Here is a 1,442-nt window from a genome sequence, read left to right on the forward strand (position 1 = left end):
ATAAAAACAAGCAACTGCAAACATACCTCAGGCTTCAGCCAAAAACCACTAGCTGCTTCCTTTCCATTTCCCAACTCCCCCTTATAAATTCCCAACCATCCCATCCACCACCTGCACTACACTCATAGTTCTTGCATCTCCCACTTATTATACTTCAACAGTGCTAATCATGGCTTCCATTGATCGCAAGCTCACCATGGCAAAGCGCTGCGCTCACGGTATCTTTAGCCTTTCAATTTGAAATTTTGTATAGTGTAGCTCATAAGGAGCAAAACTATAAATTTGCATTAACGGAATTTATTTGGTTTGCTATGGGAATGTCAGATGGGGTCATTGCAGGAGCAAAGGCTGCTGTGGTCGCAACCGTCGCAACGGCTATACCCACAGTGAGTAAAACATTTTAATGGCAAGACTACTGTTTCACCGCATAGTTTAATATAAATAACATAACATCTTTCAGTTAGCCAGTGCTAGGATGCTTCCGTGGGCAAGAACATACCTCAATCACACAGCTCAAGCCCTCATAATCTCATCAGGTTATATACTCTTTAGCATTTAGTGTGTTTGTCTCAACCATGTCATGTTGCTATTTTTTCCTTTATTCATATTAACAGCTCATGGAAATTACTGCAGTTGCTGGTGCTACATACTTCATAGTTGCTGACAAGACTGTTCTGGCATCGGCAAGAAATAACTCGTTCAAGAACGCAAAGAAACCAGAAGCAATATGAAGTGAAATGTAGTCAAATCTTAGTTATCTATCTAGATATATGTTTGTCGTATTTGTACTTGGTATGATTGTTTAATAGGCTCAATTACTATCAAGGATTATGAGCTTTATAATTCACATAAATCCAATATGTATGCGCTTCTGTCGTAATTTCAGAAAAAAGATGTCAGATTGGAAAGCTTTGAGCATATTTTCCTGTCCAATGCAAGCATGAAATCTTATGGGGCTGAAAAGCATGGAAATATTATGATCACTTGTCATGCAATCAAGATATTTGGGCATTAGACCTCAGATTAAATTTGAAGAAATCCAGTGCTTCTTCAAAGTAGCCGAGTAGTTGGCGGGCTTAGGAAAAATGGATGGGAAATAAGATCACCGATCTGGATGGGCTTGCTAAATGCTAATTGCTTGTTGATCATGGCGGACATGGTTATGATTACCTTGGCATCAGGTTGCTTCATGTCATGAAGGGCTTACATATGAAAAACTCAGAAATGGTTTTGGCCCTTCGTTTTGATTTCGACGTGGCCTTTTCTAAATAGTAAAAAAAAACACATTTTGATAAAATTTAAATCAAAATTAGAAGGGAGTAGCTGAGTCGTTGCTGATATTAAATTGAAATAAAAACAATCCATCAAAACGTTAAAAACTTGACAGAATCGAATATAAGGATGTTATAATACAATTTTAAAGTTCATTATATATATATATA

General features: G+C 37.2%; 1 protein-coding gene across 1 annotated transcript; it reads left to right on the top strand.

Annotated features, from left to right (window-relative positions):
- Positions 1 to 102: 102 nt before the first annotated feature.
- On the top strand, positions 103 to 951 carry LOC110035109 (early nodulin-93-like). The gene is made up of 4 exons (XM_020739349.1): positions 103 to 218; positions 325 to 386; positions 461 to 536; positions 634 to 951. Exons 1-4 carry the CDS (start codon positions 170 to 172, stop codon positions 729 to 731), a joined length of 285 nt encoding a protein of 94 aa, XP_020595008.1. The 5' UTR covers positions 103 to 169; the 3' UTR covers positions 732 to 951.
- Positions 952 to 1,442: the final 491 nt, after the last annotated feature.

This window comes from Phalaenopsis equestris, unplaced genomic scaffold (assembly GCF_001263595.1).
Source record: "Phalaenopsis equestris unplaced genomic scaffold, ASM126359v1 Scaffold196147, whole genome shotgun sequence".
NCBI lineage: Eukaryota > Viridiplantae > Streptophyta > Magnoliopsida > Asparagales > Orchidaceae > Phalaenopsis > Phalaenopsis equestris.